The following is a 19,765-nucleotide window of genomic DNA, read 5'->3' on the forward strand; positions in this document are numbered from 1 at the left end:
TAAGGATTGTACATTAACATAAAACTGTTGTCGGAACCATACTGTATTTCACCAGAGAAACATACACATATGAAGAGAGACAGATATGCATGGTATGCAAACGGCTACCAAAAAGCCATCATAATTCGTCATACAATGAGAACAGGACAAATCAACAATTAACAATGACTAATTAATATTAAAATCTGTAACATAAGGTATTTTTTTGGAGTTTATTCTGTAACTGTTGCTATTTTTACCAATTCTTCTTGGTGCAACTGTAACCCACATAATTTCCTTAGGGATTAATAAAGTATTCTGACTGATTGTTTCAGGATGAGCTGCCATAATCCAATGACACATCTGCTTACCTGTATCTTTTGCTCGTTTCTCCTCCTTTTCTATTTTTTCTAAACTGAGCACCTGATGGCTTTGAACTTTTCCTGTCCATCTTCCATTGGTTTTAATTTTACACTCCATGAACAGCCATCCCCCAACTCGAGGATCACCACAACATAACCTAACACACCTACACCTTAGTTCACAGATTCACTTTGTCTAAGGTGCATTTCTGGGATTTCACACAACCCAGGATTCAAATCGTGAATACATAATGGGCTTGGATTTACATCATTATGAATGAAATGTGCTCTATTTGAAAGCAGCCCCCCCCCCTCCCCTTTCAACGGGTTGTGTGTGAGACCTTAAATCATCAAACTGTAAATTATAAATTTTAAATTGTTATTGATCCCTTTACCCCGAGTCCTAAAGTGTATATTTATTTTCTTACTCTTCTTATATTTATTGTTTTCTTGCTGTAATTGGAGCCTCGTCGTCTTGTCTCTCTATATACTGGACTGTATGTAGCGGAGATGACAATAAAGTTTACTTTGACTTCAGCAGCGAGCAGGCGCACCGAGCAAATTATAAGTCTGTATCATGATGTCTGGTGTTTTCGTGTTTGTTGTTTTGTTTTTATTTTGTTTACTTTGCGAGTTGGTTATTAGACGCTGCTCCAGCCAGTCAGAGAATCCCCCGCCGCCCCGCCCTCTCCTCCCTGTGCCGCAAGCAGCAGGCACCTCGCAAACGGAGGGCGCCCTTACTGCCAGCAAATGGGCAATAGAAAACCGATTGGTGCCTGTACCATTCCCAATATGTGCTGGCTGACGTCGGGGCAGCATGAGTACGAGCATTTTTTTATTTATTTTTTTTGCCGATGCCCGTGATGCCGCCCCCCACCACGATGCCGCTCCGGGCAACCGCCCGTGTCGCCCGTATCAAAAACTGCATACAGGTGATACACACTGAATGTAACGCTTTCAACAAATCCAAACAGACAAACCAACATCGCCCTTGCATGAGGATGCTGAGCATGATAGAAAAGGACAAAATAATTGGTTTTCGTTTGCCCACTTGCTGAGGAGTTGGGTAAAATGCAGACATGTACAGATACATACCCTGTGGTCATAATGAGAGATGAATGTGAATTGTACAGTCTACCCATTCCGGGTACTCCCAGTATTTCATTAACTGAACCTGTTCAACAAGTATGAGTGTTTCTAATCACCGTGTCCAGGCCCATCAAAAGAACTACAGGTCCCATCAGGTATACTTCTGCTGTGGTTGGCCCCCTGCCCCTAGAAGCTCTAAGGACCAGCAGGGGGAGCCGTGCAGCTCCAGAGAGCTCAGCTCTGCCTTGGAGCAGCATGTGAACCATGTAATTATACACGTAATGTTATATAAATGACAGTGACTTGACTTTGGTTAACACAAAAGGCCTATATTCAGGCATTTTCACAGTTCATGCTTGAGGTCTATTTGTTCACTTATAATAAAATAAACACATTTAAATGGGCCAAATATATTATTTGAATGTCTAAATATACGATATGGGTAAGATAATGTTGCTGAAAAAGATGTTTAATGTGTTTATGTAGATTAGTGGTCTCAGTAAATAGTTTCCTTCCCACACGCATTGATGTTTGCAGTGTTTTCTCTGACAACTGTAAAATACCTCTACAGCATGCTTGACTTTCACACTCAGTGTGTCCAACATGCTAACGTGTGTTAGCATGAGAATAGTGGTGTTTTCACTGTTATGTCTATTTTCTAAATAAAGGGAGCAATGTACTTAACATAGAGGAGAGAAACTGAAACACAAGTTTTGGTCCTGTAACGTTAGTATGGTATATTTAATGATATTATTTAAATATTTGAAAGCAGAACGGGAGGCAGAGTCTTAAGCTTTCAGCCCCCTCTTCTGTGGAACGAGCTTCCAGTTTGGATTCGGGAGACAGACACCCTGTCCCTGAACCCTGGTTCAGCTAAAGGTTTCTTCTAGTTTAAAGGAAGATTTTCTTTCCACTATTGCAAAGGTGCTTGAACAGAGGTGGCCATCTGGCTGTATTAATAAAGGGTCTTTACCTTAGGATACAAAATGGCTTGAGATCACTGTTGCTGTGATTTGGCACTGTATAAATAAGACTGAATTGGAAAATGAGTGATGGAGATCTAGCACTTCTATTTTTTGAATGTTTAATTAAAGTATTAATGTTTGGAATAGTTAGAGCTTTGTCATCATGGAGCTGAACAACATGTGTGTGGTTAGATTTAGGCACCAAAATAATTGGATAGGTTTCCCAGAGATTATAGTTGAGGGTAAAATCCATTTTTCAATATAAACCAAAGGCTAAGAAGACTAACTTCTTTTCAACAAGATTCTTCGTCTATGCTTTTTACTTGAATTGAAGGAAAAACATTTAAAAGCATTGGAGACTCTCCAAAGATATTCTGCAGGCAGAGTGGGAACATCGGGAGCGTACAGGGAGACGAAACACTAACATGCATTTGCAGTGAGGCCACACAATGCAGAAGTCAAGCTTCATGTATGTCACATCACATCCAGTGCCATTTTATAGGTATTAATTTAATAACTCAGAAAGACAAAAAAAATCAATTATTAAACTTTGTTAAGTTTCATTTTCTCTGTTTGACACACATGTAAACACATTTGTAGTTCTAACATATTACGTTTGACTAAAGTCTTAATTATTAAACAAAATCAAATGTATATAAAAAAGCACACAACCAAGATTTTCTGTCACCTATCAAACATGAAAAGTCCATCTAATGTTTTATATCATTAACTCCAAAACTGAAAGAGACGTGTGGGCAAAAAGAAAAAAAAGGTTCAAAACTCTATTTCCTGTAATAAATAAGGAGAGGGTTCTATATAGTGATTCCATATACTTAACCCGGCTTTTTTCTGTTACAAAATGACACTTGGTTCATTTTGAATGCCTACTGGGATGTCATTTTTACTAGTGACCAACAGTTTCCTGTGCTACAGATCAAGCCCATGGTAACTCTGTGTGAAAGCCCCTACACTGTGGATTACTGGCTCTAACATTAATGGATGAAATATCTAAAACATGGACAACAGTCGTCCCTACATGAACAAACTTTCAAAGATCAGGGTCATCCCCCCTCAGGGTGTTGAATTCTTCCGGGGCTGAGTACTTGTCAGATCCCTGACCTGCTGTCTGGCGGAAGCCCGCTGCAATCTCATCAAAAGTGCAGCCCTTAGTTTCTGGAACCTTGAAGTAGGTGAAGACGAAGAAGCCGAGCAGCAAGATGGTGAAGATGATGAAGACGTAGGGGCCACAGAGTTGCTGGATTAAAGGGAAAGGCTCAATTCTGTTGTTGTTGCAGACAACAAGCTAATAATTACATTATACATTATACATTTTATATATATATATATATATATATATATATATATATATATATATATATATGTGTGTGTGTGTGTGTGTGTGTGTGTGTGTGTGTGTGTGTGTGTGTATGAATTGGAGCTATAGAAATTGAAATACAAATGGTCCGCAAGACACTCACAGAACAGGACTTTCCTAGACCGGTGCTGAGAGTGTATTGCTTGAATACCAAATTTATTTAAAAAAAAAAAATTGGCTCTTTGTCTTTTAAGGGCAGTCAATTCAAACTGAATTATGAATTCTGATTGGATCTTCTGTTGTTAGAGTGCATATTTACAGAGTTTTTATGTTCACCGGATTATACCTGTAGCCAACTGAATCTGTTGTTGTCTAATCCATGGAGCAAAAGCACTCAGTTGTACAACTGAAAATAGGAGCCCCAAAACAAACAAACAAAATTTTAAATAAAAGCTGTCTTACCTCAATGTACTGGAAGCACATCCCCACTAAGAAGTTGGCAGACCAATTGGAGAAACCAGCAACTGCAATGGCAGCAGGACGGGGCCCTTGGCTGAAGAGTTCAGCCACAATAAACCATGGGATGGGGCCAGGGCCAATTTCAAAAAAGGCTACAAAACTGAAGATGGCCACAATGCTAATGTAAGACATCCACTTTAGCTGGTCCTTAGAGCAAAGCATATCACAGAAAATGATCAGTTTCATGGTCTATTTTTTTTACATGGTCAGATTTTTATTACTCTTGATCTACAGCAGGGGTCCCCAATCCCAGTCCACGAGGGCCGGTGTCCCTGCAGGTTTTAGATCTCACCCTGGGTCAACACACCTGAATCACATGGTTAGTTAATTACCAGGCCTCTGGAGAACTTCAAGACATGTTGAGGAGGTAATTTAGCCTTTAAATCAGCTGTGATGGATCAGGGACACATCTAAAACCTGCAGGGACACCGGCCCTCGTGGTATGGGATTGGGGACCCCTGATCTACAGTAACATTGTAGCACTCCTACCCTTTAATTCAAAAGGCCTGCTTTCAGTAATGGTGACCACAAACACTTACCAACAATGCCATGGCCACGGTTAGAAAAACTGCTGAAACGGCCATTCCCATCAGACCAATGAGGTGAAGGGGTCTCCTGCCCATACGCTCCACCACAAACAACTACAAGACATACAGATGTTACAAAATGACAACATAAACCAAACATAATACCAGTATTCACAGTGGAGGTAATATCAATGGATCATAACTGTAATCCATTAATAAAAAATTTTATATTTAAAATGCCCAAAGGAAACCATCATAAAAACAGTAATATAATCATCTACTGTTCAACAGTACTTAAAAAATCCCCCAAAATATATGGAATAAAACTTAAAACTCATAAAACTCAGTGCAACATGATGTACCCACAACCCACGCAGCCAGTCCAGGCACTGGCAAAGATGGTAGCAGAGCTAGCCTCTATGCAGCAGAGCAGGTGGTGGTGAACCAGCACCAGCTTGAGATGCTACGTTCAGTCCAGTATTCTGTGTTGCTGAGAGGAATATATAGCGTTCTAGTAAGATGCCAAGGGGGTTCACGAGAGCCACAAGTGGACTTGGGCTTCACGCAAACCTTAATTCACCAAACCACAGATAGGACATGTCATGCCTGTGCTGCGCTCAGTGACTCGAGGTCATCGGACACTGACTCCAGCATATAATGACTCCATTATATGTTATAATGTTACACATTAAAAGCACAAGATTGTGCCAGAACTTCTGTGATGCCATATTTCATTTAATAAAATCAGATTTCCTTTCTCTTATTCATTGGGTAGTTTCACTTGGTGTTGGCTCTCTCTGCGACACAGTGTCACTTCCTGTTCCTGTTGCAATGCACAGTGGTGTTTTGTGTTGTTTATCTGTGTAGCCCATTTCATTGAAACTTTTAGATAACATCTTATTTCATATTATCCATCCATCAATCCATCCATCCATCCATCCATTAATCTTCTTCCACTTATCCGGGGCTTGGTAGCGGGGCAGCAGCCTAAGTAGAGAAGCCCAGACCTCCCTCAACCCCAGCCACCTCCTCTAGCTTGTCCGGTGGAACACTAAGGCAGCGGTCCCCAACCCCCGGGCCTCAGACCGGTACCGGTCCGTGAGTCGTTTGGTACCGGGCCGCGAGAGTTGAGGCTCAGGTATGAAATGTATAGTTTTCAGGGTTTTTATCGGTTTTCAGCGTTATTTTGTTATCGTTTTTATCATTTACTCTGTTTTCCTGGGTCTTTTCACGTGTGTTATGAATAAATTTTCTTTTTTTTCGGTACCGGTACTAGTTTTATTTTGTTGTATTTATCCGCGACACCTTAAAGGCCGGTCCATGAAAATATTGTCGGGCATAAACCGGTCCGTGGCGCAAAAAAGGTTGGGGACCGCTGCACTAAGGTGTTCCCTGGCCAGCCGAGAGATATAATCTCTCCAGTGTGTCTTGGGTGTGCACCGGGTCCCGTCCCGGTGAGACATGCCTGGAACACCGCACCCAGGAGGCGCCCAGGAGCAATGTTCCCTCTAAGCTGCGCGCATGCATAATTGCGCACTGGTGGCACGGTCTCTGCGCACAGAAAATCTAACCTGAATTGAAATTAAAATTAATACTTTAACAATTCTGTTTTGCAGTGTTAGTCAGTGAGTGACTGGCTGCTCCAGTATGGGATTAGAACGATGTCACCTTATCCCATAGTCCAGCCAATTATGCGATTCACATTCGTATATAGGCAGCTAATCAACTTCGTCTATGACAGCGTCCTTATGTGCCGACACCGGTGCTTTAGCTAGCAAAGCGGCGTGGCTGATGTGGAGTGAAGCCACGTAAATGACAACGTGTACAACTATTGGAGATGTGAGCAGGACAGACAGAACAATTGACGGAAAATGTGTTGACTTTATACCAGTTTTTAAATTGTGTTGATAGGCCACGTAAAACCAAAGATAAAAATATATGCAATGTTTGGTTTTCTTCCTGAATACTATCATTGTTTATATTTACTGCGGGAAGAAACGGTCAAAGCCAAATCCAAGAAAAACCCCCACCCTTTCCTATTGGTCGTAAAATGTACCATGTCGACCAATCAGAAAATGTTATGGCAACATGGCACATAGTTGTTTAGGGAGGGGGAAGTTTTAGGAGTGACTGCGGTGTTTTGAGATGTGAGAGATTTGCGACATTTAGGGAAAATCTTGTGCAGTTAGTGTGTAGTGTAGTAAATAGTTTTGTTGTGTGTGTCAGAACAATACGGCGACTACTGAATGTTACAGGTGTTACAGGAGTGATACATCTCCTGTTGTCAGGCCTGCAGGTATCAGGCTTTTGATGTTCTCCTTTATCTCATAGTGGACAGAAATTATTTTTGGAGTGACACAAATAATTTGTGTGGCATCAAATTTGATGCAGAACAGCTGATTGTTCTGTAAATAGTTTAAAATGTTTATTTTAAAAAACGCCTTGGCTGCATTTTTAGGTAAACTGCTGCAAAAAACTTTGTTGTTTGCATAACTCAGTTACTTTTTTGAAGAAGTAACTATATAATTAATTGCCCAGCATTGCTCATTATATCTGTATCTATGAAGCGCCTTGAGGCGACGTTTGTTGTGATTTGGCGCTATATAAATAAAATTGAATTGAATTGAATATACTGTATTTTGCAGACAGAGAGCTACAGGACTCTCTCCCAGACCACAGACTCATAATACAAGTCAGAGCTTTATAAAAAAAGAAAGAAAGAAAGAAAGAAAGAAAGAAAGAAAGAAAGAAAGAAAGAAAGAAAGAAAGAAAGAAAGTTTTGTTTTCAAAATTGGAGTTCAAGTTATTTTTACTTGTAATAGTGTTAACATACTACACAGGTCATGAACAAGATTTTTTTTTAATTCTCATTGTAAGTGGACTAAAGCAGTTAATTAAAAGTAGTCTAACATAAATGTAAATGCTGTAATTTGATTATTTTAATAAACCATGTAACTTGGATGGATTCGATGCGGCGTGTCCACAGTGCACACGTCTAATGTTGCTCACAGTGGTCCAAGGGACCGCTCAGGGAGTTAGTTAAATTAGAGGAAACATTGCCCAGGAGGCATCCTTGTCAGATGCCTGAACCACCTCAACTGGCTTCTTTCAATGTGGAGGAGCAGCAGCTCTACTCTGGGCCCCTCTCTGGTGACTGAACTTCTCACCCTATCCCTAAGGGAGAAGTCAGCCACCCTTCAGAATAAGCTCATTTCCGCTGCTTGTATCCGCGATATCATTCTTTCGGTCACTACCCACAGCTCCTGACCATAGGTGAGGGTAGGGGCGTAGATCGACCGGTAAATTGAGGGCTTCGCTTTTACGCTCAGCTCTCTCTTCACCACAACAGACCGGTACAGCATCTGCATCACTGCAGCCGCAGCACCAATCCATCTGTTGATCTCCAGTTCCCTTCTTCCCTTCTTAAAAATGGGGACCACCACCCCGGTCTGCAGTCCAGGGGTACTGCCCCTGACCTCTACACAACATTGCAGGGGCGTGTCAGCCAGGACAGCCCTACAACATTCAGAGCCTTCAGGAACTCAGGGCGGACCTCATGCACACCAGGGGCTCTGCCACTAAGGAGTTGTTTAACTGCCTCAGTGACCTCACCCCCCAAAATTGGCAGGTCACCTCCCTCATCCCCAGACTCTGCTTCCTCCTCGTAAGACATGTCAGTGGGATTGAGGAGGTCCTTCCACCGCCCAACAATTTTCGCAGTCGAAGTCAGTAGCGCTCCACCAGCACTATACGCAGTACCGCATACAGCCTCCTGAGTCGCCTGACGGTTTGCCAGGATCTCTTCGAGGCAGTCTGAAAGTCTTTTTCCATGGCCTCTTCGAACTCCTCCCACACCTGAGTATTTGCTTCAGCCACTGCCGGAGCCACATTCCACTTGTCCTATTGGGCTAGCCAAGCCCAATAGGACTCCTTCGTCAGCCTCGTGGCTCCCTTCACCTCTGGTGTCCACCATTTGGTTCAGGGGTTACAACGACAGGCACCAACCACCTTGCGGCCACAGCACAGTTAGCACAGCCTGCTAGGCGTTCACAGCACACCCTCACTATACGTTTAGGTGCACCGGGTCTGTCCAGTGTTCTCCCCCGTCGTCTAATCCAACTCACCACCAGGTGGTGTTCAGTTGACAGATCAGCCCCTCTCTTTACCCGAGTGTCGAGAACATATGGCCGCAGCTCTGGTGATATGATTACAGAATCGATCATCAACCTGCAGCCTAGAGCGTCCTGGTGCCACGTGCACTTTGGACACTCTTATGTTCGAACATGGTGTTCGTTATGGCCAAACTGTGGTTTGCACAGAAGTGCAATAACAAAACATCACTTGGGTTCAGATCACGCCCCTCCAGTTCTCGCTGTCGTTACCCACGTGAGCATTGAAGTCCCCCATTAGGACAACAGGCGGAGCATCTTCCAGCACCCCACCCAGGGACTCTAAAAAGGCTGGGTACTCTGAGCTGCCACTCAGCGCATAAGCGCAGATGACAGTCAGGACCTGTTCCCCGACCCAAAGGTGCAGGGAACAAACCCTCTCATCCACCGGGAGGAACCCCAACATACAGGCAGTAAGCCAAGGAGATATTAAAATACCAGGGGACTGGTTCCAGAGCCCAAGCCATGCGTTGAGGTGAGCCTGACTATATCTAGCCAGGAACATTCAACCTCACGGACTAACTCAGGCTCCTTCCCCACCAGAGAGGTGACATTCCATGTCCCAAATGCCAGTCTTGGATCAGTCCACCAGGGCCTCCACTCCTGGCCGCTGCCCACCACACAATGCACACGACCCCCTATGGCGCCTCCTGCGGGTGGTGGACTTGCAGGAGGATGGCGCCTTTAAATAACATGTATTTTTATTATTATTGTTATTATTATAGTTTAATCTTCATGTGCCTTATTCAAAGCACACTCTCTGTTGAATCTATCTAATATTCACAGTATTCATTCACTGTGACTTTAGGGATTTGTCAGCTTAGCTTAGTTCATAACCAACTAGCTAGCTGCACTTTCCTGCTCAGTGTGTTACATGTTTAGGTACTCAGCCTTCCTTAGTATAAATGATACATTTAATAAATGTAGCCAGTTTACAGCTCTGGAGGCTAAAAAGAACACCGCGGTATACCAAAATCTTTTCTCTTCCTTAATCATTTTTCCCAGCTATCCACCTGGTATTGGTTTAGGTCTTCCACGAGAATTCCTTCCTCCTGTGTGTTTTTCCAACATTGCTCAGTATTAGCTCTTCATGGGTCTGCTCTTGTACTATTGTTCCCATGCAGCTGGGACTGTACCCTGGATAGGTCTTTGGAGGACAGGCTATTTATTCTTTTGACCTCTGGTATTTTGTTTGGCAGTTTATAGATCCTCAGTTATGTACAGTTATGTATCTTATTCATACAGGACCTGTTTTCTAATGATACTGTTGCACACCTCTGTTAGCCGCCTACCCTCCGACCGAGATTCTCTCATTCTGGAATATAAAATTCCCCTCTCGTCCCTGTAGGCAGTCTATCCTTAAGGCCTGGGTCCTCTACCAGAGGCCTGGGAGCTTGTGCAGTATTTTAGCTGTTCCTAGGATATATATAGGATTTATATATGTATATATACATAGAGCTTATTTTTTTGTTTCAACTTGTTCTTTTGCAACTTACAGAAACAACTGTGAATGCAGTGTTGACCACTCCTGTGCCGATAGTTGCATAGACAGGCTGGGACACGCCTGCTCGCTCAAAGATCATAGTTGAGTAGTAGAACACCTACAGAAGATGACAGACACAAGACACAGGTGCGATACTTGAACTTTATATCTTTCTGTGCATGAATTTCTTCTCTACACCTTGCACTTCAACTCGAATGCACTGTTAATGATTTCAAGAACATGAGTTATGACTAATCATTTTAGTAGTAGTAGTAGTACAGTAGTAGTAGCAGTAGTTCATGTTACTAAATAGGATCTCATTACTTAATGGTCGTTAAAGTTATTGTTTAGGTCATTTGTAATCTATGTAGCTTAAGAGATGTAAAACATTTTATCTTATACCCTTTGTTTTATACTCGATGGCATTCACTACAATAGAATGCACAAGTTCTCTTTTGCTCATTTGACTTACAGCATTGATACCAGACAGTTGCTGTGACAGCTGCAGCATGATGGCAACAAAGATGGGCTGGCGGTACATGGGGGAGCGGAAAAGTTCAGGGATGGTCACCTTCTTTTCCTTCATCATCTGCTGGCTCTCCTCCTTCATCTCCTCCATTTCCTCACTCACGTCATCAGTACCCCGTAGTTTAATTAGGACTGGAAGACAGTAGTTATTTCTATGATGTTATGTTACAACTGTCTAGCAGTATATTAGATGGTTTTGGCAGAAATTGTGTGGATAAAAGAAGATTTATTTGTGTAACTTGAGATATAGGTGTTGTTTACAATGAGTCTCTATTGTGTATTTGAGTGTCTATGTGTGTATTCTTCTGTGTTTATTCTAATGAATAGCAATTTTTAGTTTTAGACATTGGGAGTCAGGACATTTGAGAACATGCCTGCCTCTTTGTACTGTAATCTATAATCCCCAAATGTTCCTGTTTGATTGCATTTGATTTTTTCGTCGTCTCTCATGACAGTGTGTTCATCTTACCGCCGCAGGCTTTGTTCTCCTCGTTGCAGTTGATGAGGAGGTATCGGGGGCTCTCAGGACAGAGAGGCAACAGGACACATTGCAGCACAGATGGTAGCAGAGTAAAACCCAGTAGGAGGGGCCATAGGGATGCATTCCCCATGATGGATTCAAGCCCAAAAATCTAAACAATGTATACAATAGACTCCTTATTTGAAAGCCCCTTTCAGACTTGGAATATACACAACAGTAAATTAGTAACGACATCAAATGCTTGAAGTGTCAGCATTTATATATTTTTTAAAAATTAAATTCCCCTCTCGTCCCTGCGGGCGGTCTATCCTTCAAACTCGGGTCCTCTACGAGAGGCCGGGGAGCTTGAGGGTCCTGCACAGTATCTTAGCTGTTTCTGGGTCTGTGCTCTTCTGGATAGAGATCTCCAGTGTTGTTCCTGGGATCTGCTGGAGCCACTCGCCGAGCTCGGGAGTGACTGCATGTAGTGCTCTGATTACCACTGGGACCACATCTTCTCCAGCTCTTCTCTGAGCCCTTGGTACTTCTCAAGCTTCTTGTGTTCCTTCTTCTTAATCTTGCTGTCATTTGGTATCTCTACGTCTATCACTACAGCTGTCTTCTTCTGCTTGTCCACTGAGTTCCTGATGAAGGCTTTTAGGGTCCTGTTGATCTTGTATAGTTCCAGGATCCAGGTATGGGGCATCGAGTCATAGGGCTTCTTGTAATCAATCCTGGCAGTGCATAGGTTGGTCAGTCTTGCAGTCTTGGCTGACTGCTCGGTCTACCAGTAGCTGGTATTTTGTGCCTCTGGTATTCTTACCAATTCCTTTCTCTGCCCTGCTAATGTATTGACCCATGTGCCTATCCAGCTTAGCCACTATGATGCCTGACAAGAACCCCCATGTGGTACTGAGGCAGATTATTGGCTGGTAATTGGATGGGACTGGTTTCTTCTGGGGGTATTTGAGGATCAGGACTGTCCGGCCTTCGGTTAGCCATTCTGGGTGTCTCTCATCCACTAGCAGCTGGTTCATTTCTGCAGCCAGACGCTTGTGGAGTGCAGTCAGCTTCTTCAGCCAGTAGGCGCGAACTATGTCGGGGCCTGGTGCTGTCTGACTCTTCATATTGGAGAATCTTGGGTGTCTGCCAGTGTGATGGTTACTGGACCCTGTTCAGGGAGGTTGCTGTGGTCTTCTCTTAGATCCACTAGCCACTGAGCATTGCTGCTATGTGTTGCGTCCTTCTCCCATATGCTCTTCCAGTATTGTCCCATCTCCAACCTTGGTGGTGCTGTTCTACTGTTTACCTGGAAGTTACTAAAATTATCTACAGTATAGTTGTGTCTTATCCTGTAGAAACTGCAGTGTTGTCAATGCGTTGCCAGGCCTTCACTGCAGCTGCCTTGTTTGTTGGCATCTGTGCCTTCATTTTGTCTTCATTAACTAGAAAGCACAATCTATTGGATTGAAATCAGGTGACTCTCTTGGTCATAGCGAATACAGTTTCTTTGCCTTGAATAACACTTGGGTGGCTTTTGCGGTCTACACTGCGAAACAATACACGTGGATAATGAATATTTTTACAGCATTTAGCTGAATGTGAGCAGAGTATAGCCCTGTAACACTGGACTCTCCTGTGGTGGTGTGCAGAGTGTACAGAGGCAAAAATCACAAAAAATATGTCATTATCTAGGAACTTATGAAAGTGATTATACGCATTATTAATCAACTGTTACTCAAACTGGTAAATGGTGGGAGTATTTGTGGTTAAAAATGTAAGGCTCTCACCTGTGCCATGAGAATGCCGATCACTACACCAAGCTGATGCAGCGTTCCTAATGCTCCCCGGAGAGATGTGGGTGAGATTTCCTCAATGTACATGGGCACAAAACCAGTGGACAGGCCAGAATAGACACCCACAATTAAACGTCCAATAACGAGCATCTCAAAGGAAGCAGCCAATTTGGAGAATCCCATAAATATTGCAGAAATGAATGCAAGCACATTGGCCATGAGCATGGAGTTCCTCCTTTAAAAAATAATTTACCATAAATGCTCTTTAATAAGAAAACTTTAAAAAAAATTTAATTTTTAAATTTAATTTAAAAAAAAATATGGATGTATATAGATCTTGTTAGCAACGGAGAGAGTCATACCTGCCAAAGCGGTTAACAAAGAGACCGACAGAAAAGGAGCCAAACATCCCTCCCACAGAGAAGATGGCCACAGAGAGAGACCACAGAGCTGTTAGAGTGGTCTGAGGGATGGGCTCTGAAAACCTGCTGCTCCATGTCTCATTGTAGAAGCTCTCAATGATCTAAAACATAAAACAGTACGCAGTAACAGTCTTATTGTAAGACACATAAAGACAGATTAAAGTAAAGTGAAGTAGCTCTTATGTACACAACAGCACTTTAATCCCAACTTTTGCTTAGTGACCCTTGGTGATTTAATACTTTACGCTCAGGGTGAAATACGAAGACAAATATTGGATACACTGCGTTGTCATTTAATTTCCAGAGTCTAATATTTCCAACTCTTTCAGACTTCATGACTTGGGTGGTCTTTAACTTTCTCTCCAGAACTTTCATCAACAGGTCATATGTAAGAGTAATACAGTCAGTCATTATCCTTCTGATACCATTCTAACTTGGTGAACATGATACCTCATGCGCATGTATGTAGCTACATTCATGTCACGGCCTGCAAAGGCAGACCGTGTGGAGTGTGTGAGGAGGACTAGGTGCAGACGCAGACGAGGAGCCAAAACTAAACTTGAACAAAAAGCGAGCCTTTATTTTGGGGTTGAAACTCACAAACATAAAACACAACAAACAAAATGAGGGAAAATCTAAACACACACTGGGAAAACCATGACTTTTACTATGACTGAAACAAGATAATGACTATGAGAACTGTGACATGATGGAGGTAACGCAGAACACAGATACAGAACAAAGGAAGACAGAGGACTTAAACACACACATAAGGTTATTAGGGGAAATGGAGGCACATGGAAAAACAGCTGACAAGAATGAACCTAATGATGCCACAGTGGAAGTGAAACTAAAACAATGAACATGGACCCCAAGACCCCCTCAAAGTAAGACAGGAACCATAAAAAGACGCAGACATGACATGACAGATTAGATACACTAACCAATAAGGGAGACTAAAACACAGGGGTGAGCCACAAGGGGAACCTGATAAACCATGAACTGTAACCTAGGTGTGGCAGAATTTAGCTAGATAAGCTGAAATGAAGAACACAAATGAATAACAAAATACAAAGAAACTCACAAACACTGGGACCCAGTGACAATTTAAAGATGATTTTTCTTCAGCCTTAACCTCCTAAGACCCAAAGTCTTCCACAGCATGCATTTTTAATTTCTTTTTGATATTTGGGCATATTGGGGCCCGATAAATGTAAAAACAAAGAATTACCAGATTTTTTTTTTTTTACCTGATTTTTGTTTCTAAGAAAAATGAGAGCCACAAATGAGGATATTCGTTTAAAATTTCGATAGAACAGTGGCAGTATAATGTCCTTGCAAGTGGATATCAGGCCATTGTAGAGCAAAATTGAGTATTTTGGTCTAAATAACCCAAAATGTGATGTCCAAATATGTGGACGCAGGGTTCTAGGAGGTTAAAGCAGTTCTGGCTAAATGTCAGGTAACTCAGGAGGGGTGCTCTACTCACACTGTATAGTATAGGCACCGCGGACTTCAACCGAGGATCAGTGGTACAGTAAAATCAGTGGTATGGAAGGAATACTTCTTCTTCTTCATTTAATCCTTAGTTATATTTATTATCTGTCTCTCTTGCACAGTTGTAGAATTCTTCCTGTTAAAGAGCGTTTTTCCTTCCCACTGTTGCCAAGTGCTTGCTCAAAGTGGGTTTACTGACCATTGCAGTTTTCTCTGTATTAATGTAGGGTCTTCACCTTACAATATGAAGCACCTTGGGGCAACTGTTGTGTTTTGGTGCTATATGATTGGGATTGAATTCAGTCTGACTTGTTTACAGTGAGTCTTTGTCACCACTTTGTTCAGAATTTTTATGGGTAGAATTTGTAGGTGGAGCCAAATGGCAGCAGGCTTCTACTTTGGTAGACGCCTTCTACAGGATCTTGTGGCTGCTTTTTGTAGATGACATGGTTCTCTTGCCTTAACCAGGTGGTGGCTTGAAGCAGTGGGAAAGAGAATCAGCACCTCCAAATGTGACTCCATGGTTCTCAGCAGGAAAAGGGTAGAATGCCCACTCAGGGTCGGGAAGTTGTTGGCTCATGTGGAGAAGTTTAAGTATTTCTGGTTCTTGGTCACATGTAAGGGGGGAGGTAATGAGATTCCACACCACTGCAGATTTGAGTGCTTTTCTGGTCTGTTGAGATGAAGAGCGCTGAGTAAAGCTGTCAATTTACCGGTCACTCTATGTCCCTAGTCTCACTGATGGCATCAAGCTCTGGGTAATGACCGATAGAATCGGATTGCAGATACACACAGTAAAAATTAGTTTTCTGCAATCAGCGTTAGAGATAAGGTGAGAAGTTCAGTCATTCAGGAGAGACCCAGAGTGTAGCATGGTACACTAATGTGCCTGTTTTAATTCATCTCCATATTATTGTGTGAAGTTGCACTGGGTTGGGAGTGTGTGTGTGTGTGTGTGTGTGTGTCACATTTCTGGTGAGCCAATGGCTGTAATGTGGTTGGACTACTAGGCAGGTGTAATTGATTGCACTGATACACTGGTCTACTTATAGCCCACACTACAAACACTGCTGTGTTATTTTGTCTCTCTGTGCAGGTATGTAATGTGATGAAACCGGATATATTTGGGATGGATGGGTTTTGTGCTATGAATTATATAGTGGAGGTGTTATTTTGTCTCTCTGTGCAGGCCAGGGCCTATGATATGCCACAGCTTAAAGGCAGCGGAGTTGCAGAGGCTGGAGTGACCACTGGCTATCTACTTGCAGGGTGGTGGGTCTCAGAGGACAACTGCTAACCCTGTTGAAGTCATCGTGTGGAGTGCAACTGGCATTGTGATTTCATAAAAATGTTCTTTTAAGTCATCGGAGCTTTTCACTATGTGTTAACAGCATTTAACACTGACGCGTTTGTTTGAGATGGGAATGTTTAAGCCACATAAATTAATACATGTGAAAACAGTAAATATACCACATGGATTCAGCTTCAAAACCTTAACTGAAAAAAAAAGAGTTGATCTTCATCAGTGAAACTAACTACTGTATCGCTATTCTAATTCCATTTGTTCTCACACATTTTCAAATATGTATATTTTTTCCTCCTTTACATTCTTCATTCAGACAATGAAACTCTCACATTTTGAGGAGCATTGATGACGCCAGTATTGTAGCCAAACTGAAGCGAGCCAATCACAGCTGTCCCTACTGTGATCATCAGCTGGGGCGTCACCTATTGTTATAAGACAGAAAGAGAAGATTGATAATTACTGTTGGAAGAGGAAAAATCCCTTTTTAATCATGTTACAACCCTCCTAAAACTGTGTGTGGGTAAAAAGATCAAATTTGGAGCTCTCTTGAAGCTATTTTTTATTCTATTAACTTTATCACTTGATAACATTCATTTCTCTCGATCATTTTGATTCATGCAAAAGTTACATTTTCTTTTGATATTTTGTAGTTATGTAGCACTTTATTTCTCTAGCTGCAAAACTCGTTCATGCATCAGCACAGCATTTTCAATATATGCCTTTGCTTTGTCTAAGATTCACACACTCACTGATGGATGGATTGTGGAAACATGGTGTACAGTATCTTGCCCAGGAGCAAGGGATCAAAGCATCAATCTTCCATTTAGAAGAAAACCTGCACTACCTTGACTGGTTAAGTCAGGTTTTACCAGGCTGCTACTCGTTTTCCCGTACTCTCTTGGAAACAGAAATCAGCAACAGCTGATTGCTCTGACTGTTGTGGTACCCAGAATGAGGATCGTAATCCTGGAGGAACTTCATAGCAAACAATGAGATTTCAATCGAGCTGTTTCAGCAAGCATCATCAGGAATGTGAGGTGTATATTTAACAAAATGGACAAACTTAGTGAGCTGATCAAACCCCAGAGAGCACATCAGAGTGACAGAAGTGTTTCATGGAGGACTGAAGTATTGCAGTTAGATGCTGACACTCAGACATGGCTTCAAGACTTTTTAGGTGAACAAAGAGGTTATTTTGGATTATTAGAAGAAATGCAGAAGAATTGCACTGTAGTTCTAATTGAAATATTGTGTAAACTTTGAATGGATGGATGCAGGATGTTTATCGTTGATGGATTAATCCCTGATGCATCGATTGGCATGTGTAAATATATCTATTGATCTGGTTAGTTAAGTAGCAGAGGGGGTGGTTAATCAGGTTCAGCTACTTTGGTTTTAATGAAATTAACAACAGGTGCACTAGAGGGGCAGCACTGAGACAACTCCCAAAATATGAATACATCTGTCCCTCTTCATATTCTCTGACTATTTTTGATTAGTTTTACATTTGCCTAGGGTCAGTGCAACCACTGGTAGCATGAGGAAACCTGGACCCCACAGAGGTTGAACAGGCAGTTCACCTCCTCCAGGATGGTACAAACAAGGCAAACAAGGTTTGCTGTGTCTCCCTGAACAGACTCAAGAGCATACAGGGGAGCTGGACATGTTCATAGAAGGTAAAAACCCATCAGCAGTACTGGTATCTGCCTCTTTCTGCAAGCAGGAACTGGGTGAGTGCTGCCATAGTCCTACAAAATGACCACCAGAAGGCCAGTAATGTCTCCCACCAACCAGTGACTTCAGTGGTGCCCTGTTCTTTTCACTTTGATTTGTTTTCACTGATCTCATCCATCTGTAGGCTGATACTTTTACCTTCCATTTAACAATATGACATCCTGTGTTTCTTGACTTGTTTTCAAAGTGTTATCAGTGTAGATGAAAGCATTGTATCATTGTGTATGTGACAGGGTGAAGGAAAGAAATTAATAATAATAGTAATTATAATAAAGTTTGTTTTATATAGTTTATATTTATTTGTGTGCTTGCTCTTTCATTTGCAGGGCTATAGCTTCTAAGCTAACTATTATTATAGCTAAGCCTGTAATAAAATTAAAGTCTAATCCCTGTCATGTCAGGAGTGCTGCTTCTGCTGTACAGTCAAATACATCAGCATATATAGTACGAATGTACACAGATCCTATGATGTGTAACACAACTTTACACAAAATTGCATGGCATGCTGTATAAAAGTACTTAAATCCTTAAACGCAGACCATCTTAAAAAACTACTAATCCACATATTAATGCATCAATTTTACTTCTTTACTGACAGTTTAAGACTGATCAAACTTTATTATTTTACATAAATTTTGAATCACTTGTTGTAAAACAGTGTTTATGCAAAACATTTGTAAGACAAAGACTAAATTTATCTTCTGTTGCTACTATCTCACGGTGTAATAAGAAAATGGAAGCACTGCTTACAGCTGTAAGAAAAGGAGTAGAAGTCCTGACTGTGCTGCTGAATTTAGGTCAAACACACCATTAAAACATCCTAATTTTTATATCTGAAGTTATTGTTTCACTCACTATGACATGGTGTCTGCTGTGAAAACGTGCTGCCACATAATGGATTAAACACTGGAGCCTTTTAATTGTATTCCTGACCTATTTCTTTTTTCAACAAACAAAGTCTTCATCCTGTATGAATCAAGCAGCAGTTACCTTGCCACTGCACTCCATGGCAGCCCACAAAATCCAAAATCCGGATTGTCAGTAATCAGTCAGGTAATTTACTATCTACAATAAAACAGTGCTCATGATGTTGCCTGCTAGACTTGAGTCCTACATCAGTGTAAACAAATCTTTTTCAGTTCCTTCCTCCATTCACCTGCAGCAGTAAGCAGCTTAGTGACGTCAGCACTAAGTGGATCTTAATGAGCTGCTGAGGTCCCAGCAAAGCAGCACTATCATGATGTTGACATCCTAGGGCTGAAGTCTCAGAGCTGTAATACCTTCACTGACTGATTTAGTCTTAGATGCATTTAATAAGTTAAAAAATGAAATTATTCACACATTTTTTTCAATGTACATCTTCTTATAGATGATTAAAAAAATGTAAATACAAATTAAATAAAAAAAAAAAACCCTAGTGGGGGTTGTCTCTTAAGAGGATTGTTGGCCCACTATTAATCACGAGCCTCGTCACTTGAGCCAAGGAGTGAAAAAGGCGTCTGTAATGATCACCTGAGGTTTCAGGTGAAAACACTGTGAGACCTTGCCTCACCCTGTCATGTGACCTATTAAGGTCAAAACTACACTGTAAGTGGCAGACAGCTGGTGTGGTCA

General features: G+C 41.8%; 1 protein-coding gene across 1 annotated transcript; it reads right to left on the reverse strand.

Annotated features, from left to right (window-relative positions):
* Window positions 1–3,443: 3,443 nt before the first annotated feature.
* On the reverse strand, window positions 3,444–19,159 carry LOC146645599 (solute carrier family 2, facilitated glucose transporter member 1-like). Its single transcript, XM_085394097.1, has 10 exons — window positions 19,142–19,159; window positions 16,747–16,839; window positions 13,555–13,715; window positions 13,187–13,427; window positions 11,406–11,568; window positions 10,881–11,068; window positions 10,422–10,526; window positions 4,769–4,870; window positions 4,173–4,376; window positions 3,444–3,650 (listed from the first exon to the last, which is right to left on the reverse strand). The coding sequence occupies exons 1-10, from the start codon at window positions 19,157–19,159 to the stop codon at window positions 3,444–3,446; spliced, it is 1,482 nt and encodes a 493-aa protein (XP_085250223.1).
* Window positions 19,160–19,765: the final 606 nt, after the last annotated feature.

This window comes from Rhamphochromis longiceps, linkage group LG20 (genome assembly GCF_057381845.1).
Source record: "Rhamphochromis longiceps isolate RC_006_pf linkage group LG20, R_longiceps_female_GT1.1, whole genome shotgun sequence".
In the NCBI taxonomy this organism is placed as follows: Eukaryota; Metazoa; Chordata; class Actinopteri; order Cichliformes; family Cichlidae; genus Rhamphochromis; species Rhamphochromis longiceps.

What these genes read in the sequence shown, in the direction of transcription:
- LOC146645599 (XM_085394097.1), bottom strand. An exon ending in TCATCAATGCTCCTCAAAAT is followed by an intron (nt 13,716 to 16,746) that starts GTGAGAGTTTCA and finishes TTTATGTTTTAG; the next exon opens with ATCATTGAGAGCTTCTACAA. An exon ending in CCGTGGCCATGGCATTGTTG is followed by an intron (nt 4,377 to 4,768) that starts GTAAGTGTTTGT and finishes CTTTGCTCTAAG; the next exon opens with GACCAGCTAAAGTGGATGTC.